We start from the raw sequence: 20,054 nt of genomic DNA, 5'->3' as shown, positions 1-20,054 counted from the left end.
CTGCAGCACTGCAAGGATCACCGAGCTTCAGTGGATTCTGGACACATTGGTGCAGGTTTCCCTGCATTCATACCCCTACTTGCCTGGGAGTTATGCCACTGGCAACTGTCTTTAAGTAGCATTGGCTTCTATACTTCTTAGTTTTTCAGTTTGTTACTACAAAAGGTACCTGCGTGCATTCCTGCTGCTGCTGTACTGAAAGACATTCTCCCTAAGTATCCTTGCGGCTCTGGGAATTTGTGTTTTTAAAGTTACTGTGGGAATGCTGGTTCCTGTCTGCAGCATCAAAGCAATGGGATTGTACTTATAGCCCAATTGTAGATGATAGAGTTTCTTTTGTGTTTAAGGATAAAAGCTTTTTTTAGGTAACCCCAGTTACTATAATCACCTACCTCAGACGCCAGACCAGTTCTCTGCTTCTTTGAAAAAAATTGCTGGCCTGGGGTCAAGATCTAATGAGCACCATGCTGTTGCTGTCTTGCCTTTCCCAGGGATCCATTGTGGCTGGTCTGGACCATGCTCATGCAACAGAATGAAATCTGAACTTTGTGTAAAAAAGAGTAACTCTATATAGCTATACTACATATGTGCACATATGTGCACAGGGCAGGGACAACAGTAAAGACTAGGACAGGATAGGGATGGCATTTAGAAAATAACCCAGGCCTGACACATTTTTCATCAAAAAGGAGCAATAGCCAAGGTCTGAGGTAAGAAATTATAATCCAAGGAGTGTGTGAAAAATTGGAAATGGAGAATATAAATAGGTATCGGTGATGTTACACTTTTTTTAACTATTGCTATTGTGATATGAATATACATATTGGAAGTTTTGTTACATGAATTAGAAATTATTTTAAATTATTCTATTCTAATGGATAAGACAGTCTGTACCTTACCTCCCCTCCCCCTTCCCTTACAACTTTCCTTTCTACTATCTATTTTCTTCTCTCTCTACCTTTACTATTCATCTTGTGTATGTTGAAAATTTAAAATAAAAACTTTTAAAAAAGAAATTATTTTAAAGGTATCACAGAGGCAATGTATTCATAGTGAATCACTTCCAGGCCCAAACACCAGGCAAATAATCCCTAGTACTAGAATCCAGGACACAAAGAAGGGGCAGAAAATAGATGTGTGGAGAGAGACATGAGGGACTTTTAGAGAGCAGACTGCAGCTTTTATTAATACATACAGAAATAATTAAAATCTAAGGGGTTTATAAGGGTTAATCTGCTTTGTATAATCTGTAGCATAAAGCCTGTACAATCGCAGCTCAGGACCGGCTGTGCCATATCAGAAGCGCAATGCAAATGGGGGGAGGAGGAGGAAGGCACAGTGTAGAGGAGATTAACAAAGCCTAGAGAAAGGTAGGGAGGCCTATTAGCTCAGCATATTAGCTGGGAGATTATACTACAGGTTAAATGCTCTCACCGGGAAAAGGTGTGTACTGTATATAGGTTACAGTATGACTCATGATCTGAGACATAAGGATTCAAACAAAATGCAGGGCTCTTGGGGGGGGGGGAAGTGACCAAATTATATGCAGCGTTGGGAGATCCGCTGCATTCATTTAAACCTTCACATTAGGCCGAGGGGTCAGCAGAGAATAACTTTCATCCTGTGGCAGCCGGGAGTGCTCATCCTTTGCTGATGGAATCATGGAAATTGGATTGTGCCCATTTACCGTCCTGAAGTAAAGCATTGTATTTATCCTATTATAGGGACATTGCAAGAGCGCTTCCATTACTTCCCCCTCCCTTCAGAACACTAAGTGCTGGGCCCCCAGCAAGCCTGTCACAGTCACTGAATACCACAGGTCGCTATATGTCTGGCTGCTTGCTTTCTCCTGTCCTTTAAAGACATGTCACTGGCGGTATTACTGTACTCGATAAATCCAAATTTCTCAGAGGCGGCTAGATCATGCAGACTTTTATATTAATGGAATTCGAGTCAGAATAAACAGGTTTTAGAATAGTGGGGCTCATTTAAAGCATTCTGTACTTCTGGTTTTATCCGCGTTCAAGAGCTACATTTGGCTGGCTGTGTGTATAAAGATTAACAATAGGAAAAATCACTATTTTTATTTCATTGCTGTCTATTGAACAGCAGAAAACACACTCAGATTATGGCTTTGTGAATAACTTTCTGTATGTACATACCCTAAAGTGACAAAGCTCATACCACACAGAAGGTGTACAATAAATCTGGTGATACCCTTTATATTTGAATAAACCAAGACAGTTCTTTTACAGTCACCAATGACTGTAATATAAAACACACCAAGACCTTGCATATTTGCAACACACAGAACAAGCTGTATCCATGTATCCATAGACAGAACAATTTATATAATACTTAAACGAGAAGTAAAACTCTAAAAACAAATATTGCTAGAAATATTGCATTTAATGAACCAGCCTAAACATTCTCTATAACAATGCAAGGCTGTAAACCAGGACATCCCCATCTTAGATTTTGTTAGGAGTGTCAGTGACTCGCACATGCTCAGTGTGCTTTGAGCAGCTGTTCATAAGCAAATTATCAAGCAGAAAATTAAGTTTGCATATTAGTCATATTAGCTGATGCTACAGGGCTGATTATTAAATTCTGATACTAATTGCACTTGTCTTGTAGCTACCTTATAATGAGTATCTGAATTAATTACTAATCAGCCTTGTATTGTGACATTTATATTTTATATATTCAGCATTGGTGGTCCCTAAGCTCAGGTTACCGACAGCAGCATAGAACATGTGCTGTGAATCAGTAGAAATAAGATTGGCAGCTTCTGGGGGTATCTCCAGAGGCAGAGTTCTTTAATGTTAAAGGGTTGGGCTGTTACAGAATTCCAAAATATATTCTACCCTACTTCATTATTAGGCTTCAGTTATTTTTCAAGGGCAATGCCACACCAATTGATTTCAAATGTTTTGCCCCCACAGTAAATATTAGTTGAATGAATGGAGCACACAACTTAGGACAAAACTGCTGCCCCATTTACCTGTATGGTAATTGCCCGCATGCATGGGTGCACTAGCTTGCCAAGTAGTTGTTACTAGGAAACCCATCAGTCAGGGTACCACCAGTTTACAAGAGACAATTGCTGACTGTTATACAAGTGATTTAGGGTACTATGGCCCCTGCTCATTAAGCTACTAACTGCTCAGTTGACAAACTGCTCAGTATCACCCCCTTTGCCTATGGGATCTTTTATATCCCTGAACAACAAAATAAACACAACATGGCTAATTTTTTCAATGTAAATAATCCTTAAAATATGAGCTGGATTTTGAATTATTTTCCTTCCTCTTCTGCCTATTTCCAACTTTCAGCGACTCCAGCAGCTAAAAAAAAATGTTGTCCCGTGTTGTTACAATGTTATTTTTATTACTTTTATTACTCTTTCTATTCCTATTCAGTCCCACCCCTATTCATCTTACAGTCTCTTGTTTAAACCACTGTCTGGTAAAAAGACCCTAGCAACCATATAGCTGTTGAAATACCAAATTGATGATGATATGAGATGATAAACAAAAATCTAAATAACTAAAAAAAACACATCACAAAGTTCATTTAAAAGTGGACTAGCCTTTATTTAGATAACCTGTATTTGTAATTTTTCTTTTTGTTTGTTTTTCTGCTTAGTGACCTTTACACACAAACCTGATTTGCTACTAAAATTAAGAGGCTATATTTTTTATGTACATATAAGTTTCTTGCTTTTATGCCAATGCCACACAGATATGAATCTCAGATTGGCCAAAAACACAGGCAGAAAACCCGCCCCTAAGCTGGCATTAGCCTTCTTCCTTGCCTAAACCTGGAACCACTGCATCGGCCTGGGTGAAAAAGTAAGCTTTTTGCACCAAAATCCTCCATTTGTGCCTGCACCTGTGCTGATGCAGTGCAGAGAATCAGTCCCTGGTGGCATTAGCCTTAAAGAGCACTACATTTACTACATACTGTAATTTACACCTTGAAACCCCAGTTTTGCTCATGAACATCTTCTTGGCTAATGCTCACACATTGTATTTATAACAAAGACAAGTTAGCTGATGCCCAAGTTTACTGTAGTAGGAATATGGTATTCTTCATGTGATTCCTGTTTTTGGGGGGAATACAACTGAATAGAAAGTCTCCATACTGTAAATGCTGCTAATATGGACCTTGCATTATACTTATGAGACTCAATGAGAATGCAAGGATTTGCATTCCCAGTCGAATATCGAGGGTTAATTAACCCTCGATATTCGACCCTTGATGAATTTGCCCCTAAATGTGGTTTGTGTGTTTAATACAAAGTGTGCTTCTTATGACAATATTAATCCAACTCAAATTTTTACCCTAATTGGCACTTGAACAACAACAAAAAAGGGATTTAAGACACATTTTTTTGTTGTGTGAATAGAGGGTTCTATGCTGTTACAGAAAGGAGCATTTTAAAACTGCCGGTAAGGCTGTTTCTCTTGGGATGTGTAAACACAGAAGAAAGACCCAAAAATCAAGAGCTTTAAGTGTCTCATTGGGAGTGTCACAGTGCATGTTTTGCTATCACCCACTAATCCTTTCTCAGAGTTTCCTAATCTGCCTGGTGAGATGTCAGGATTGAGTTTGAAAAGAGGAGAATGTAAGAAGCTGCATTGCTTATTGGAGTGAGGGTCTGTGCTAAAAGGATCAGGAGGTTCTGGTAGGAGGGGGAGAGGGGATAAGGCTGGAGGTCTAATCAAATCAGCAGGGAAAGCTGCAGTCTCTCAGCAGTAACCTTGCCAATCAGGGAGGGATCTGAAACATGCCTCAGCACACTAATCCCAGGTTGTCCTTCATTCTTCCCAAATCACACAGCTCCCCCAAGCTTTTAAGAAGGTTTTTAATGCAGTTTCCACTTCTTAAATGCTAAAAGGTTTCACTGCCAAATGCTAAATGTAGCAAACTCCAATAAAAAAGTGCACATGGACATAAGTAAATAGTAAAGAAATGAATTTCTATAAAGTATGAAGGGAGTGTCTGTGGTAGGCCACAATTAACCGTGGGTTGCATGTATTACAGTACTGCAGCCAAAGGAGCTGTCCAACAAAAGACTGTCCATAAAGATTGCTCTCACCTGTACAGTAGCTCTGGCTAGTTGTTTGCTTCATATGTACAGATGGGAGGTGGACAGGCCTCCCTTGAGAGATATTTATGGTTATTGATCTGTGGTGAGAGCATTAAGGAGGGGGAGATTCTGCCCTCAATTAACTTATGAATCTGAATCCAATACAGCCAGAGCGCTGACCTCGTAGCTCACTCTGCCTGCACTCATTACAGTTCCCAGGAACTCTTTCTGGACAGTTCCCTGGGTGGGGGGGGTTAGGATCCTGACTAATAGCTGGACTGTGGCATCCTTCAGTTTTTGCCAATATCAATTTACTTGACCAATATGACATATTTACTTCGCTCTATACAGATGCCAACTTGCATGGGATTTTCTCATAATGAGAACCTTCTAACAGTAGCACAGTACCATTCCTACCCCATTCATGCCCCGGTACTTTCCTCTTTTTATTTACACTGTTAAAAACAAATAATACAGAATCCTAAAATATGATAGAAGTCTCTCTTTTAGTGTGGTAGATGTAGGAACAGTATGAAGAGCCCATTGTTTGTGAATACTGTTTAATTCTATGTATTAGTGTGGATTTTTCTACTTTTCCTTTAGTTATTTTTCCCCAGACTGAATTTTGCTTCATCTTTATTTTTATACTTTTATTTTATGCAGTATAGCTCCCCCCTATTTAATGGCTTAGAATGCAATGCATTGTCATATTTTCATATACTTGTTTCTACAGATTTGAAGTTGGTAAGACTGTAATTAAATACAAGATCCAAAAGAATGCAGATGTTTCTCTCCTCAATACTTTTTGACACACTGGGGATACTGCAGGATTAATTTTGTGTAGACTTGGATGAACAGTTGTATAATTCTGTGTCTATAATTTTGAGGAAGTGAACATCCGAGACCTGTGACTGCTGAAAATTAATCTAGATCCTCATCCCCCGTGGTTCTAAATTGTATTCTTTATAATAATATTATTGTATAATTGCATATAGAAGAGGTTACACATTGACCAGTGTGACTATCAGATATTGTCTGGAAAAGAAATGCTTGCCTCAAGATAATCTGAAAATGTGTGCCTGTGTTGAAAGTTGAAGATGTCAGATATTGACCCCTACACAGGATAATTGGAACAAGTTGCTGCTACACTTTCTCTCTACAGTGGCTCCTTTGACTTTGCTACATTTAACAAGGTTGTAAGAGAATAAAAATAATAATGATGTTCATAGGGTTACTGATGATTCTGAGAGCAAAATAGAGCACATCAAAAGATAGAGTGGGGGTACCACACCATGTATGTTCAAAAATTCAATTGTGAAGTAGAATTAAAGTTATAGTGAGACTAAAAAATATTTACAAAATATTTAATCTACATTAAATGTTACCTATAGGTCATGTTGATTGTTTTTCAATGATAGTTATGCTTCTGTAAGTAACTGTTATTTGAAGTTCCTAAACCTGACTGTTTTGCCAACCTGACTGTCCCTTCTTAACCTGTCAACCTGAGTTTCTAATGCTACTGGACAACTGCTGCACAAATATGGCAGCCCCCTCATGAGATTAAGAAAAGTAATGTAAAAGCATCAGGAAAATACTTTTATGGCAAAATTATAAAAAGCACTCAAAGACAATGTTATGATAGATATTAAAAAGTTTATGTTCTGATGTCCCTTTAAGAGGGACTTACTGTCCACCTGAGTCTAAGGGTGCGTGCTTGCTTGCCTGCAACAGAAAAATTAAAGTATGTAGTGAGATTTCCCATAAAATTAAAAACAAAAGTCAATTAAAAGGAAGAAGTCATTTATTAGGACAAATGTGCTCTAAAGTGTTTCTTGCCTATTGGGGCACTTACTCATGTTACTGATGATTCTGTCTTTATGTTCGGTGGGAAGAGATTTTCACCCAATTATGCATGTTATTTGTGGGTAAGGTTAAATTGGTTTGTGTGCAGTGTTAGTTGTAAAAATGAAATACAATTTCTAAAAGCATAACATTGCCATTCATTTCTACAAAAGGCTATTAACAGCAACAACAATTATAACATCTCTGACTGGTAAAGTATTATTAAAGAAAGTTCAACTATTGCTGTTTTGGCATTATGATAGGAGAACACGGCTCAGCTCTGTTTTGAAGTTTGGTAGCTGCATATTGGGCTACACAGGATCCTACTCTTTTGCAAGGTCTTACTGCTGGATTTTTTCCCAGAGCAATCCGAAAATCTAGACTGCAGGTTGTTGTCAGTAATGAGATGGATTTGGCAATGGATTGAGCGCTCAATAATAATGTTGTTTGTGAGAATCTCTCCCTGTGGAGACACTCACTCTGCTATTTATTATCTCTGGATTGTCTTTACTCTGAAAGCTTTGATCCCCCACCCCCATTAACTCTTTTGCCTTCTATCTCCTTCCATTATGGAACACATTACCTTTTACAGAGCCTTCTTCCACTATACTGCCATCATATATTTGAGGTCCCCTACAGGCCTTTCCATGATGTTTATTATCACAGAGGTCACATATAAACTTTACATTTCCCTGAAACCTTTAAGCATTACATTGTACTCAAGTTATAGCATATATTTTTCATAATTGACATTAGACATATTGCATTGCTCTGCAGAGCTTCAGTCGGGAAAAGGTTCAACATAAGAATAGAATGACTGCTTTAAATAACTGCCTGTGATTCTGAGGGATGTACCTCTAATTTTATATTGAGTGCAACACTGATTGATGAGGGTTTTTAACCCATAAAAGTATGCAGTGTATGTAGGTTTAAAGTTAAAAATAAAATGAAGCTCCATGAACACTTTTACATATACATATCTTCTGTATAATTCCTTAGCAGCTGCAGCTCAATGCATCTTAAGGTCGAGCCATCTCTACCCCACTGTACCTCCCTTCTGATAGGTGTGTTCTACCACTACTACGGAATTGCATGCGGCGCTTCGTTTTCCGAAGTCGCACAAAGTTTCCTCGTGAGGCAACTTTGGGCGACTTTAGAAAACGGAGCGCCGCATCTGCTTTAGCGCAGACGACTTTTCATTATAGCGGACGGGAAGACACACAAAGGCAGTTCGGGGAGGATTGTCGCCCAGAAGAAGAGGCGATTAGTCAACAGGCAACTAAATCTCCCCAAATCTGCTTGTGTGGACTGACCCTTAACCAACAGATATATTTATATCATTTTAAGTGGCCCATTAAATAATCCCGCCAAAATGGAATAAATAAATAAATATATATATATATATATCTATATATATCATCATCATCATCATTTATTTATATAGCGCTGTCAAGATACGCAGTGCTTTACTGCAGATATAGCAAACAGGGAATAAATGGTGGATAACAGACAAGGATTACAGAGTACAATAGGATTTACAAACTAAAAGGTTAGGGTACAATTGAGACATTAGGATTATATAAACACTTTGCCATTTTTGATACAGCAATGATTAATTAAGGTACATTGAATAGGCCTCTTTAAACAGATGGGTCTTTAAGGCGCGCTTGAAAGTTTGGAAGGAAGGAGAAAGTCTGACAGCTTGTGGCAGAGAGTTCCAGAGAAAAGCAGAAGCCCGAGAGAAGTCTTGTAGACGAGAATGGGCAGAAGTGACCAGAGGAGAAGTGAGGCGAAGATCAGAAGCGTAGGTTTCGTGAAGGAGTGTATTTGGAGATTAGAGATGAAATATAGGGAGGGGTTTCATTATTAAGGGCCTTGAATGTGAGTGTAAGTAATTTCAATTTGATTCTAGAAGAGATTGGGAGCCAGTGAAGGGACATACATATGGGAGCAGCTGATGTTGAGCGGCGAGCTAGATGAATGAGTCTAGCGGCCGCCTTTAGAATAGATTGGAGTTGTGAAATATATAAAAAATTGTAGAAAGGACCAGCACTCCGTTTTCCAAAGAATTATTAGTTTATTTTAATATCACAGTGTCTCCAACGTTTCGGCCCACTTTGGGGCCTTTATCCTTGATAAAGGCCCCAAAGTGGGCCGAAACGTTTAGAGACACTGTGATATTAAAATAAACTACTGAATTCTTTGGAAAACGGAGTGCTGGTCCTTTCTACAATTTTATATACCACTTTTGACCAAGTACCCGGCAAAACGAGATGTTGTGAAGGAGTGCGGGTATCATCTGCAATTTCGTTTGAGAGAGATATATATATATATATATATATATATATATATATATATATATCACTAAATGTTGCCGTTTAATATGTTTTACCTTGTGCTACTTTTTTATGATATTCTCTGTGCTGCCTCAAAGATCACCTGTCCAGAAATAATGCAGCTTTAACTGTAACAGGAAGCAGTGTGGGAATAAAAGACCTCTGTCCATTAATGTAATCTGTAACTTAAAATGTATGTGTGTTCTTGGTTTGTGTGCATCATACGATCCCAGGGGTCAGCCCTTAGTACCTAATGGCACATAGTACTAAAAGAAGTATATTTTAATTATAATATGAAAAATAGTATGTTTTGAGCAATATATTTTTACAGAGACCTACATTGTTTTTTATCTGCCTCTTCTTACCTGAACCTGAATGCTTCTTTATTATCAATGTTATTCACATATTATGTGTGTATTCAGCTCCACTGCCAACAAGACCAAGGCATGCTCAACACAACAGGACTCAGAACGTTGCCAGGTTTGTTTAAAGGGGCATAGATCGTGTTGTCCTTGAAACCTTATTTCTTATGTATACTTATTATTTAGTAGTACATTGAATTTTAAGTAATCTCTATCATTTATAAATGGATGCACATTCAAAGTGCATAAACAAATAGAATTAGGGTGTTTATAAAAAAAAAGATTATTCTTACCTGAATGTTTATATGAGCATTATGAAACAGAACAACAGATACCAGCTGAGTGTGTCCACGGTCACAGGCCCAGTGCAAAAGGCTTCGGCCCTAGATTTGGAAGAAAAATATACCCACCTCTATTAATTATGAAAATATTTTTATAAACTGGCTTGTATTTAATTATATTACATATTTTTATATAGAACCATGAATGCAGTGCACATGGGCGTCCACAGAAGGGGCCAGTTGCCCCCCCACCTGAGAAATTCAGTTGCCAAAAAAACTTGCCCCTAGCTGCCTGCAGGCACAGCCTGTAACCCAGGGGTCCCCAATGAATGTAAAAAAGAGTTGGAGAGCAACACAAGCATGACAAATTCCATGGGGATGTCAATTAAGGGCTGTTGTTGGCTATTGGTAGCCCCTTCATGGACTGGTAGCCTACAGGAGGCTCTATTTGGCAGAACACCTGGTTTTTATGCAACCAAAACTTGCCTTCAAGCTGGGAATTCAAAAATAAGCACCTGCTTTGAGGCCACTGGGAGCAACATCCAAGGGGTCGGTGAGCAACATGTTGCTTGCGAGCTACTGGTTGGGGCCCACTGCTGTAACCCCATCCATCAGTGCTGCTCCAGACTGTGAGAACTTAGGAGGGCACAGTGGCAGCAGCACTGACAGGGCGCAGAGGAGGAAAGGACCCGCCAAAGCACAAACTACCTGCCTAGTAAGAGGGGAGGCCTCGGGGACAGCATGTCGGTGTATCCTAGTGGGAGCTGGGAAGCCAGGGAGGGTGGCGCTGGTTCCTAGAGTTCTCTGAGATGCGGCTGCAGTTCATTAAATAGTGTGTTCGGCTAGTTTCCACGAGAAGTTGTGAATGAAACGTGAGTTCCCGGTGCAATTAGGAGCCAGATGCGCCCTCCCCACCGCACTCATAAACTTGTCTCCCCAGCGTGCTGGCTGCCCCACACTACTCGCTTCCTTCCGGCACCTCCCACTCACAGTGCCTTAACGTGACCAGGTGATGTCACCAGACATGCCACGTCTGCATTTTGGCGTTCCGTTGTCAATTTGTGACACTACTCCACTTTATCTAATGCACATGGATACTTCTCTAAAAAAATTACTAAAGCCATGTTTCAGTGTAATGCCACAGACACAGGTTTTTGTTCTCCAGACATGAAAATATATACAGCATTGCCAGCATGACACCTACCGATTGTAAGCAGTAAGTACTGGGCTGTGTTGTGCCCTGAATGTTTCCCCTTGCACTGGATTTAATGCTTAGTACAGGCTGCAGTAAAGTCTCTCTTTAATAAAATGCTAACAGGCATAATTTTGAGACCCTTATTGCACTAATCTGTGGTGTTTATACAAATGGCCTGTAGATAGTCAAATACAAGAGTCCTCTGCACTCAACCCATTATCAATATATTTAAGACAGCGACATTTTGTGCATACTGCTACTAAAAAATGCCTTACCCTTTAAACAAAACAGGGATTGTTTGTCCATATATTGCAATATATTTAAGCTGGCCAACTACGTCAAAGTCATCCCATATCTGGCCAGTCCTATGCTCAATTTTATCTGATTCATTAAGAATTCTATTGCTTCATTATACATTTTACAAAGGGACTAGGTTTTACCTGCAACTTACTTGCTGCTTTCAAAGTAAACCTCCATACTTGGCTGCCCTTTTATTAGACACCAGTGGGATCACCTGACTATAGCTGGGAGGGGTGGGAGCTACAACATGGCCTGTAGATGTCACTGTGCCCAGATTTATACTGTGCATACTTCCTGACAGCTTAAAAGTGAAAGTAAAAGTTACTGTTGTGTAATGCTTGCATGAGCCTGCTAATAAAGCACTGTTATACTCGCCTCATCCTTGGCTACCCAAAACATAACATAATCCTTGTAGCAGGGGATGTCAAAGCTGAAGTGTTCTTTGCAGCTTGTGTGCCTCTCATGCTTTTCAATAGGTCTGAGGATTGTCAAATCATTCCTTCAATCATACACTTATGAAACATGGGTTATTATTGTTACTGATGAATAAAACACAATATTCAATAATGAACACTGTTGCTGATTTATTTATTAGCAGTTGCTAATAGCAACCAATTCGGTATTTCCTCTTATTTTCGAACTTGTAGTAGACAGGGCAAAACTATTTGCTAACTGGTTGCTACTTGCAACTGCACTTGTGCAATTTAGTATAAATGTTCCTAAATCAAACCCATGGAGTACATATACAGAAGTAAAAATGCTTGACCACCTGAAGACTAACCATTAACAAAATTGGAAGTGAAATTGTGATACCTCATCATCTGCTATATTCACATCCATGATTCCTGTAGACAATGCATGTGATACACGTGAGATGTTATTCTCTCTACAGTAGTCGAATATATCTTTATCTTCTTCCCTGTTTGGAAGAAATTTTACATTATAACATTTCTACATGCATTGGAAGGTATTAAATGTATGAAACCAATTTGGGGTTTCCTTTCTAAAAATATCTGGGTTACCAAACACTATATTTAGCTCAATTACTTAGTGTTACCTCAGACTGGAGTACCACTTGCTGTGTGTGTACAAATATGATCGTGAATCCTTAACATATGAGAGTTTGACTGGAATATATATTAGACAGAGCAGAAGAGGAAGCAGAAAAAGATGCAAAAATAAGTGTAAAGGTCCTCACACAACTTTCTCTTCATCCCTCTGAGAGAAAGAGGCACATTACCTGTAATTATTTCCAGTTTTCAATCAGCTATTGCTCAGCGTCTCTCAAGGGCCAAGTGCAGCAAAAGCTCATTAAGAGCAGCGTCCGCAGCCCTCCGTTGCACATCAAGCTTTTAATTGCTTAGTGTTATTAGGCAATGGTGCGAAAGTGATAATTTTCATAAGAATGGGGGTCTGCAGGCAAATGGAGGGTGGCAGTCCCCGAGGTGTGCAGCAAAAACATACCACACTTCATTCAATTATTCACACCAGCTGAGCTGTTCCATGGCTGTGTGAACCCAGTACTGAACACATTGCAGGAGCTGAAGGAAACATTTTCTTGGGGAGAGTGTGAAACCATCTTAGCCTGCACATGTAAGCTAGTAAAGAAGGTTTACTCAGTACTTCCAGCAAACAGCAAGTTAGTTCTCCACAATTTTATACTACTGGACCATTCTAATCATATCTAGTACTATCATTAAAAAGCAGGATACCTTAAATACAAAATGCATGTGGATTTGCTGCTTTACTGAAGGAAAAAAATGGAATCATGGCTATTTGAGAAGAATTATTTTGCCAATTAGTCCATTAAGGCATCCTAAATCCTACATCTGTACACAGTGCCATTCAAGTGCTATTGTCAATGTTATATAAAAGTGTTGAGATAAGGTTAGTGATGATTACTAATCTGATTACTAATCTGATACAAAAGTATCACTTGAAAAATAATATAAATCAGTTGTATCCAAAACTATGTTTCTTTGCTCTACACTTAAAGCAATGCACTGTTTCAGACACAGGTACACAAACCAACTTCAAATGCTAGTGTCCCTTTAAATTCATTGGCCATTAACTATTCTTCTCAAAATTGGGGATCAAATCCTGGATCTCTAGACAACTGAGAAACTGTGCTCTAACCTACAAGACTAAGGCCAGACAAGTCTGATCTTGGCCTGCAGTAAAATGCAGGCCAAGAATCTGCTCCTCTGCTGCTGCCCTTTTGCCCAACGTGCTGGTACCTGGAAATATTGCCTCCGCCCAGATTTTGGCGAAAAATAAAAAAAATCGTGTACATTGGTGCTGAAATCTGCTGTGTTTGCCTGCACCAGATGGGAGGTAATGTTTCAGAGTGCAGGCACAGCAGCAGAGGGATAGCAGCAGAAGAGCAGATTATTGGCCTGCGGATCAGATTCGTCTGGCCTATTAGCATTTATGCACATAAGGTCCTATGGTTACATAATGTGTTACCAGAGTGGAGATCCACTCTTGCAGCTTAGATGGACTAGTTTCAAATCGACCACCTAATCCGATTCTTAACATACCAATTAAAGACCAGAACAAACCTAATAAGATTCTTTACAGACAAATCTCAGCAAATAAATGGACTCTCACTTCACAATGGCTGAAACCTAGAAGATTCAATGCCCAAATTTATGGACAAATTGACCCCTTGCATTTTATACATAGGGCAATTTCAACGAATATCTGCACCTATTATATATGCCCCTGGAGGATTTCTACTTGTAATTTTTATTTCTGCTCTCTTTCCCTCTCCTTAATTCATTTTTTTAAATTCTTTTTTGGACAAGCTACAGAGCAGAGAAAATGACCTGGACAAAAGTGCTTAAAGTACACCTGACCCCAGGGCCTCTATTTTCTTACATAAAGACTGACTCCTGCTGAGCAATGGTGATTAAACACAGGTTCAAACAATAACATACGTCTAAGAAAAAAGTAGAAAAAGTATGCTTTTAATACAAACATGAGCATGTTCCTTCATATATAATATCAATGTTCTGAATTTTCTCATCAATATTCATTTAAAACATCAGAATTGTTTGGACACTGATTTATACTGCTTGACCCTAAAGCCTTATTTGCTACATGGCAGCAACTGTTAAATCTACAACTCAATAAGTGTAAAATCCCCTGGCAATGTACTACAGAGTATTCTAGATTGTGCACATTGCTTTAAAAGCTGTAGGCCAGCCTGACCACACAAATTGACCTGTGATACTTCATGCCAAGGCAGTCCATTTATCTGGCAGAGTAAGTAATCAATGGCAGAGCCCATCAATCATCCTTGGTGGAACTAGTTGGGCCTTATCAGAGAGGAGAGGACAGATGGCTCCCCATGTGAGAAGGATTAATTCAATTCTGATAGATTATAGCAATGCCTCATGGGACAAAGCAAAGGGAGAGCAGAAATGTAGTGAAATGTGCAAGACTTGTGACATGAAGCTAGAATTCACACACAGTCAAATGAAATGTTAACGCTATGGGATAATAATAATACTAAGTGCCAAAATGCAGAAAATATATCACAGATAAACATGCCTTGGAAAATAGCTCTACCATTACCTGAGTGTTTCTTGGACTTTGTAAAGGCAACTGACCACTGGACCACCAAAAGTTGTTTTGGGTTCTTTGTAAGGTTCCTCCAGTGCCTGCAATCAAATAAGTCACAAAATCAACCAAAGCATGTATATAGACCTAAGAATATTACTACAGTTCAACCAATAAAAATTGCTGTGTGGAAGAAATTTTCAGGAATAAATAGTGAAGTACTGACTCGACTTGCCATTTCAGCCATGCATCAGTATCGAAACTCAGTATTGCAGCATGGTTTGATATAGTAAATAGAAAGCCAGACACCCATTGGCTGCTGCTTAGCAATCTCGCTGACACTAATTGAAGTGACAGGACTTACCACAACTAGGTCTAAGAGGCTTGTTAGTGTCTGCTGCAAATGCCAGCCTGCCTATCTTCTTATGAGGACAGACACAGGTACCAGTCAAATAGGGAGCAGAAATAAACCTGCACAGCTAAACTGCCTCTTAACCTTCCACTATACAATATCAACGGATGTCCCCACCATTACAAACTAGCAGAACTGCAGTGTTAAAATGAGATAGTCACCGCTGTTATGCGGTTATATCTTTTGAGTGTCAGTAACACAGCATATGTGTGCTAAGAAACTAAGTTAGGGGCCAATGGAAAGCAGCAGAAAAGTAAATTTATATCTATCTGTCATAGAAGCTGATGTTTACTTATGAATTCAGATTCAGAATGCACTGGTTTCTATGCTGCCATGTGATGTGAATCTGAATTTTCTTTATATTGTATGCATACTGCATAACATGAGCCAGTCCTTAAGCCCAGGTAATGGACAAAATAAACAGATCATGAGAAAAAAAAGACTAGGGGTATCTTTGGAAGCACAAATCTACACTGCTAAGTGAAGGGCTGTGGAAAAATCTAAAATATTAGGCATTTCTGGACTAGTTTTTTTTTTTGTGCTGTAGTTCTGCTTTAAAGAGGTGGTTCAACTTTCAGTTAATGTTTAGTATTTTATAGAATGGTTAATTCTAAACAATGTTCAAATAGCCTTCATTTTTTCTTAATTATAGTTTTGGAATTATTTGCCTTCTTTTTCGGACTCTTTCCAGCTCTCAAATGGGGGTCTCTGACTCCATCTAAAAAGCGAAGTCTCTGTAAAGCTACAAATGTATTGTTTGTGCTACTTTTTATCACTCATCTTTCTATTAAGGCCCTCTCCTATTCATATTCCAGTCTCTAATTGAAATCAGTGCATGCTTGCAAGGGTAGTTTGGAATCTAACAACCAGATAGCTAAAACTGCAAAATGGAGAGCTGCCAAATAAAGATTTAAATAACTCAAATACCACAAATAATAAAAAATTAAAACCAATTGCAAATTGTCTCAGAATATCAATCTCTGCCTTATACTAAAAGTTAACTCAAAGGTGAATAACCCCTTTAAGTAGGAAAAAAAAGTCTTGCACAGAAACACACATGAATTCCAAGTGACAGCTAATACTATATTTCAAGTGTCATCTGCAGCAGAATGACAAGGCAATAAATTAAAATGCAGAGATAAATTAATAACAGGCCATAAAATGCTTCAGTTAGATGGAATCTAACACAGAAATTATTTTGCTTACTGATCATTTAGTTTACCAGTGTTCTTGAACACAAAGGCAGCTAAGGCATAGGAGAAGGTATGGTCTTACATACTGTATATACAGTACCTGCAGATAGGGCACATTGCCACAAAACACTTTCTATAGGAACCAGTAATGTTGTTAAGTATGTAGTCAGAAAATTTAATATTGCTTTATTCTCATAAAACTCCTATGGCAGAGCTTCTGCCGTAAGGCAAGGTAAAAAAAATTGTCTTCAGTTAGCACTTTAACAGGGTCAGCAAAAAGCTAACCAGTTACCTTCAAAAGGAGAATTTCAGTGTTTTTAAATGGGAACTCTTCTCTTTTAGTGTAGGAGAGGGTAACTACACAGTCCTGCCCCACCTAAAACACAGGAGAGGCAAGTGCATTTTCTTCCATGCCCTCTCCTGATTTAGTAAGCTTGAATCATTTGATTGTTTTGTTTCCATTTCAGCTTAAAACACAGTATGTATTGTTTATGCTTTATTATATTTTTGGCCTGGGCTATGGGAACCAAATAGTACAACAGGCATCCATCAGCATGTAGGAGGCAAAGGAATAACTTGTGTTGAACCTAAAAAAAGCTTCTTGCACTGTCTGCACTACAATTAGCAATTTTTGAAATAACTTTCCACTTCCCTACAACCCTAAGTATAAAGTTCTATCTAGTTAATATTCTAATCTGTCCTTCAAACATATTTTTACCTGGTTGCTAGGGTAAGTGAACTCAGTAACAGTGTAAATGTCAAGCTAGCACAGCCAAAGCAAATAATGCAAAATATTAAAAGAAAAGACATGCATTGCAAATGTTTAGTATAGTCTAAAATGTACTCATTGAAACTTAATACACAGTTTACACACTGTAGGTAATATTACATATTGTTATTGAGCACTAATAATGAAAAACAATGTGACATTATTCTCTATCTTTCCTGACAGGAACCCCTGTTACCTATACTTTGTTCTCTGCTGGAGTCTAGTGACAAAACATATTGCAAATTCGTAACCCCATTGAAAGTAGCCTACAACTTTCTGTTTGAAACAAATAATTATACACTAAGTATTCCTGTTAGGCTTAGAAACAAATTGTGTGTAACAAAAAGGAAGATGAAAAAAAATAAATTTACCTGGATGCTCTATGAACATCCATGTATATTTCTAGTCTGCTGGATATGGCAGATGTAGTAGATTACAAAATTTAATAATTATTATATATATATATTTTTTTTAAAGTTGTTTTTATTGAGTTTTAACTGTCCCAAAAACAAAAATACAGATGCAAATTAACACAGTTTTCTATGACAGTCAGCATACAAACTCAGCTGTTTCATTCCGCCTGTGTGACACCTTGTCATTAATACAATATCTATATATCACTTATGTCCAGCAGCTTGGCTGTCTCTATGTTTTAATGTTAAATGTGTTGAGAAATACTGTTAACAATAAAGTAACAATTTTCCCTCTATTTACACTACTGTCTTTCTTGACCCTGGGAAAAAAAGGGGGGGTGAGATGGATTATCCACTCATGAGTCAGCCTGGGGTAGCAGGCCTGGTAGATGTTCAGAGAGCCACAGAGACCACACCTTATCAAACTTTTTTGGGCATACTCAAGTATGTAAGCTGATATATAGGAACAGAGGCATTTACCATTTCCACCCACTGTTTCCTTTTTGGGGTTGTTTCAATTTCCAGTAAGTCTCTTTGCTTGAATTAGAAGGTAAGCTCTTTCTGCCGGGTATTAAATAGTAGTGAAACAGGTTAGGAGCCGCCAGCCACCCCTTATCGATGGGGTTTTGTAAAAGACGTACGGGGAGATGCGGTGGCCCAGTAGTGTGTAGAAAGCAATGATTTTAGCCTATGGAAATATTTGCTAGGGTGGGTGAGAGGGGGTTGGCGAAATAAGTATGTACATTTAGGAAGTAGGATAATCTTAAAGAGATTTATTCTGCCTAGTAGAGTTAACGGAAGCGAATTCCATTATTTGGTTTTAGATTCTAGCAGGGGTTAATAGTGGGTCACGGTTGAGTGTCATGAATTTACTCAGGTCTCTATGAATTTGAACACCGAGATATTTAAAGGAGGATGTCCATTGTAAAGGAGTTTGGTAAGCTTGGTCGTCTACAGTGAATGGATCTATCGCAAAGATTGGGATGTAGCCCAATTTATCTTCAGGCCTGAGTATGTCATGTAGTTGTTAATCACGGTAAGGGCTGCATCTAAGGCTCCATAGGGGTTTTCTAGAAATAAAATAGTGTCATCTGCATACATTCAAACTGTTTCTGTGACTGATCCTAGCCTAAGTCCCTTCACCTCCCTTGAGTGTTTCAAAAGGGATGCTAGGGGTTCCATGGCTAGTGCAAACAACAAAGGGGAGAGAGGGCATCCTTGCATGGTGCCTCTACTAAGTGGGAAAGAGTCTGAGATGGTATGGTTGGTTTTAAGGCGAGCTGTTGGGTTTTGGTATAATGCTGCTACCCATTTTCTAAAGTTAGGGCCTATACCCATGGATTCCATGGTGGACCAAAGAAAGCTCCATTCCACAGAATCAAACGCTTTCTCATTATCTAGCGCTACTATGACTCGATTTCCTTTGTAGTCATGTTAATATATAGCCTGCGAATATTTATGTCGGTTGTACGACGTGGTATAAACCCTGTTTGATCGGGAGAGACTAATTTCGTTATTACTTGATTTAATCTTTGAGAAAGAATTTTGGCCAGGATCTACATTTATCAGTGAGATCGGTCTATATGAGGCACAATAAAGTGGGTCCTTCCCTGACTTAAGAATGAGTGTTATGAGTGCTTCATGCATAGATGGGGTAAGGTTTCTCCACCCTGAACTTCATTAAATAGGGAGGTGAGGATAGGTATCAGTTGTTTCTCATGCTTAGAATAGAAATCAGTCTGAAGCCCATCCACCCATGGGGTTTTACCTGGGGCCAAGTTAGAGACTGCCTCCCACACTTCTGCTTCCGATATTTTGTCGTCTAATAAGGCTACCTCTGTCGGTTCTAGTCTAGAGAGGGGAATAGTATTAAGGTATTCCTGTATCTGTTCCCTAGGGCGGGACACACGTGAAGTATACAACTGTGAATAAAAGTGAGTGAAGCCTGAATTTATTTCTTTAGGGTCTGTATACGTGGAACCCTTGCTATCCTTGACTACTGGAATATTGGTAAGAGGAGAGATTTCCCTAGACAACAAAGCCAACAGTTTGCCATTTTATCCCCTGTTGCGAAAACATTAGCTTTGTTAAATAATAATGACTTTTTGACTTGTAGAGTATTTTGGCTTGTAAGCCAACTAGCCTTGGTTTGTGGGGTAGGGTTCTGACAAAATAGCTTTTCTGCTGCTGTGGCTTGTTGTTTTTGCATTTTAACATTTTATTGCTTAATCTGTGTATATAGGCTCCTCTAGCATATGCTTTTAAGGAGTCCCACACTATTTGGGGTGATGC

General features: G+C 38.8%; 1 protein-coding gene across 4 annotated transcripts in view; it reads right to left on the bottom strand.

Annotated features, from left to right (window-relative positions):
• acbd6.L (acyl-CoA binding domain containing 6 L homeolog) overlaps positions 1-20,054 on the bottom strand; it is a 99,035-nt gene that overhangs the window by 15,626 nt on the left and 63,355 nt on the right. For all 4 annotated transcript variants that reach the window (XM_041590518.1, XM_018258514.2, XM_018258513.2 and 1 more), the window contains exons 3-5: positions 14,991-15,076; positions 12,225-12,330; positions 9,929-10,018 (exon numbers count right to left, since the gene is read on the bottom strand). In XM_041590518.1, coding sequence (XP_041446452.1) covers positions 9,929-10,018; positions 12,225-12,330; positions 14,991-15,076 — 282 coding nt within the window. The remainder of the gene's footprint in view (positions 1-9,928; positions 10,019-12,224; positions 12,331-14,990; positions 15,077-20,054) is intronic.

The sequence above is a fragment of the Xenopus laevis genome, chromosome 4L (assembly GCF_017654675.1).
Source record: "Xenopus laevis strain J_2021 chromosome 4L, Xenopus_laevis_v10.1, whole genome shotgun sequence".
Taxonomy (NCBI): Eukaryota; Metazoa; Chordata; class Amphibia; order Anura; family Pipidae; genus Xenopus; species Xenopus laevis.
Note: the sequence above shows the minus strand (reverse complement) of the source record. Positions and strands in the feature narration are given on the sequence as shown.